Source organism: Alligator sinensis, unplaced genomic scaffold, assembly GCF_000455745.1.
Source record: "Alligator sinensis unplaced genomic scaffold, ASM45574v1 scaffold1860_2, whole genome shotgun sequence".
Classification (NCBI taxonomy): domain Eukaryota; kingdom Metazoa; phylum Chordata; order Crocodylia; family Alligatoridae; genus Alligator; species Alligator sinensis.
The window spans coordinates 73,579-75,704 of record NW_005843035.1 but is presented as its reverse complement, the minus strand read 5'-3'; the positions used below and the strand labels follow the sequence as shown (position 1 = coordinate 75,704).

General features: G+C 65.7%; 1 protein-coding gene across 1 annotated transcript in view; it reads right to left on the bottom strand.

Moving 5' to 3' along the window:
• LOC102371867 (coiled-coil domain-containing protein 88B) overlaps positions 1–2,126 on the bottom strand; it is a 19,438-nt gene that overhangs the window by 1,248 nt on the left and 16,064 nt on the right. The window contains exons 29-32 of the mRNA XM_025193252.1: positions 1,946–2,076; positions 1,286–1,379; positions 871–1,041; positions 200–391 (exon numbers count right to left, since the gene is read on the bottom strand). Coding sequence (XP_025049037.1) covers positions 200–391; positions 871–1,041; positions 1,286–1,379; positions 1,946–2,076 — 588 coding nt within the window. The remainder of the gene's footprint in view (positions 1–199; positions 392–870; positions 1,042–1,285; positions 1,380–1,945; positions 2,077–2,126) is intronic.

Here is a 2,126-nt window from a genome sequence, read left to right as displayed (position 1 = left end):
GCCCCCCCCCCTGTGCCCCCTAACCCCCCCCCTGCCTCGAGGCCCTGCCCCCACTCCCAAGTCCTGCCCCCCTGCACAGAGTCCCACCCCTGACCCCTAAGCCTCGCCCCTGCACTGAGATGCGGCTAGCTCTGGGGTGGAGTGCTGTGTACATCCCCAATCTAAGGCCTTCTGTGGCCCCAGGATGCGGCACACGTACCAGGATGACGCCGAGGCTCCAGAGGTCGCAGGCCTGGTCGTAGCCGCGTGGATCGAAGAGCTCGGGGGCAGCATACGGCAGGGAGCAGCAGGGCGTGCGCATGGGCTGGGAGCCGGGCGGGCGCAGGCGGGCAAAGCCAAAGTCGATCACCTTGACGGGCGCCCCCTCCGCCTCCCCTGCAAACAGGATGTTCTGGGGGGGGCAAGGGGGTGAGGGCGCCTGGTCAGGGTCCCTACGCCCTCCTGGTCACCCTTGACCCCCTCCCCTACCCCTGCAGCCCTGCCTCCTGCATCTACAGCTCCTCCCACCTGGACCCCCATGCCCCACCTTCTGAATCAGAGACCCTGCCCCTAGCCCACAAAGCCTGCCCACTGCCCTCACAGCTCCACACCTGCCCCCCCATGCCCATGAAACCCCCCCCTCTGCCCTCCTCTTGGCACCCACAGTCTCACCCCCTGAGCCAGAGACCCCACCCCCTGCTGTTAAAAGTCCCAATCCCCTGAACTGGAGACCCTGCCCACAACCCCCACGGCCCCACCCACTGCTGCCAAAGCTCCACCTGACCCAGACCCCACCCCCTACACCCACAGCCCAGCCCCTTTGCCCTGCACCCACTGCCAGAGCCCCGCCCCCTAAATCTGAGACCATGCCCCCTACCCCCAACCCTGTACCTCGGGCTTGAGGTCACGGTGCACCACGCCGGCCTCGTGCATGAAGCCAACGGCCGAGACGAGGCTGCGCAGGATCCCGCTGGCCTCAGCCTCCCCGAATGGGCGCTGGCGCTTGAGCCGGTCCAGGAGCTCTCCCCCCAACAGCAGCTCCAGCACCAGGTACATGTGGTACTGCGTGGGGAGAGGGGGGAGAGGTCAGTGTGGCCAGCTCTGGGGTGGGTGTAATATGCTCTGGGGGGCACCCTGGGCTGGGTAGAAGGGGCTGCAACCAGCTCAGGGGTAGAGCAGGGCTGGGCAGAACAAGCTGTGGCCAGCTCCTGGGGGCTCCTGGGGCTGGGTGTAACAGGCTGCGGCTGGCTCTGGGGAGGAGTGTTGGCTGGGTGTAACAAGCTGCGCCCGGCTCTAGGATCTGTACCTGGTCCTGATGCACCTCGTGGAGCTTGACAATGTTGGGGTGGGAGTCACAGAGCTGCAGCGCGGTCACTTCCCGCTGTGTGTTCACTTCCAGCCTGGGGGCAGCCAAAGAGGGGGGCAAATGTGACCCCAGCTAGGCGGGGGGCGGGGGCAAACCAGGGTGGGGGGGGGAACTAGGGAGACAGACCTGGGGCACAAAGGGGTTAAGGAGCACTGCCTTGGAGGGGGTTGCCAGAGAAACCCTGAGAAGGGATGTTATTGCTAGGGGCTATTGCCATGGAGATGGGGAGCTAGGACTTGAAGGGGAAAGTTACTATGAACATGGGTGGGGGTGAGGGGATGTTGCCATAGTAACTGGGGCCCTAAAAGCCATATTGCCATGGGAAATGGGGATGAGGACAGGCATTGCCAGGAAACAATGGCTGGGGCTGTTGCCACAGGAGAGGGGAACCTTGAGAGCTGTTGCTTTGGCAACCAAAGGGGCCATTGCCATGGGAGATGGGAACTGGGGGACTGTTGCCATAGCCCATGGGAGCCATGGCAGCCAGGAACGGGTGTGGGGCTGGGGACCCTAAGGGCTGGGGGGGGGAGTTGCCATAGCAACTGGGCGGCCTTGCCGTGGGGGAGGTCAGCCCCGTTGCCGTGGTGACAGGAGCCCCACCTGCGGCTGAGGATCTTGACAGCGAACTCGGCGCCGCTCTGGCGGTGGCGGCAGCGGCGGCACACGGAGAAGCTGCCCTGGCCCAGCGCCGGCCCCGGCGCCAGCTCATAGCGCTGGAAGAACGGCGAGTCCTTGGGGGGGCGGGAGGGGGGGCACATATTACCCAGCAGCCCCCACGGCT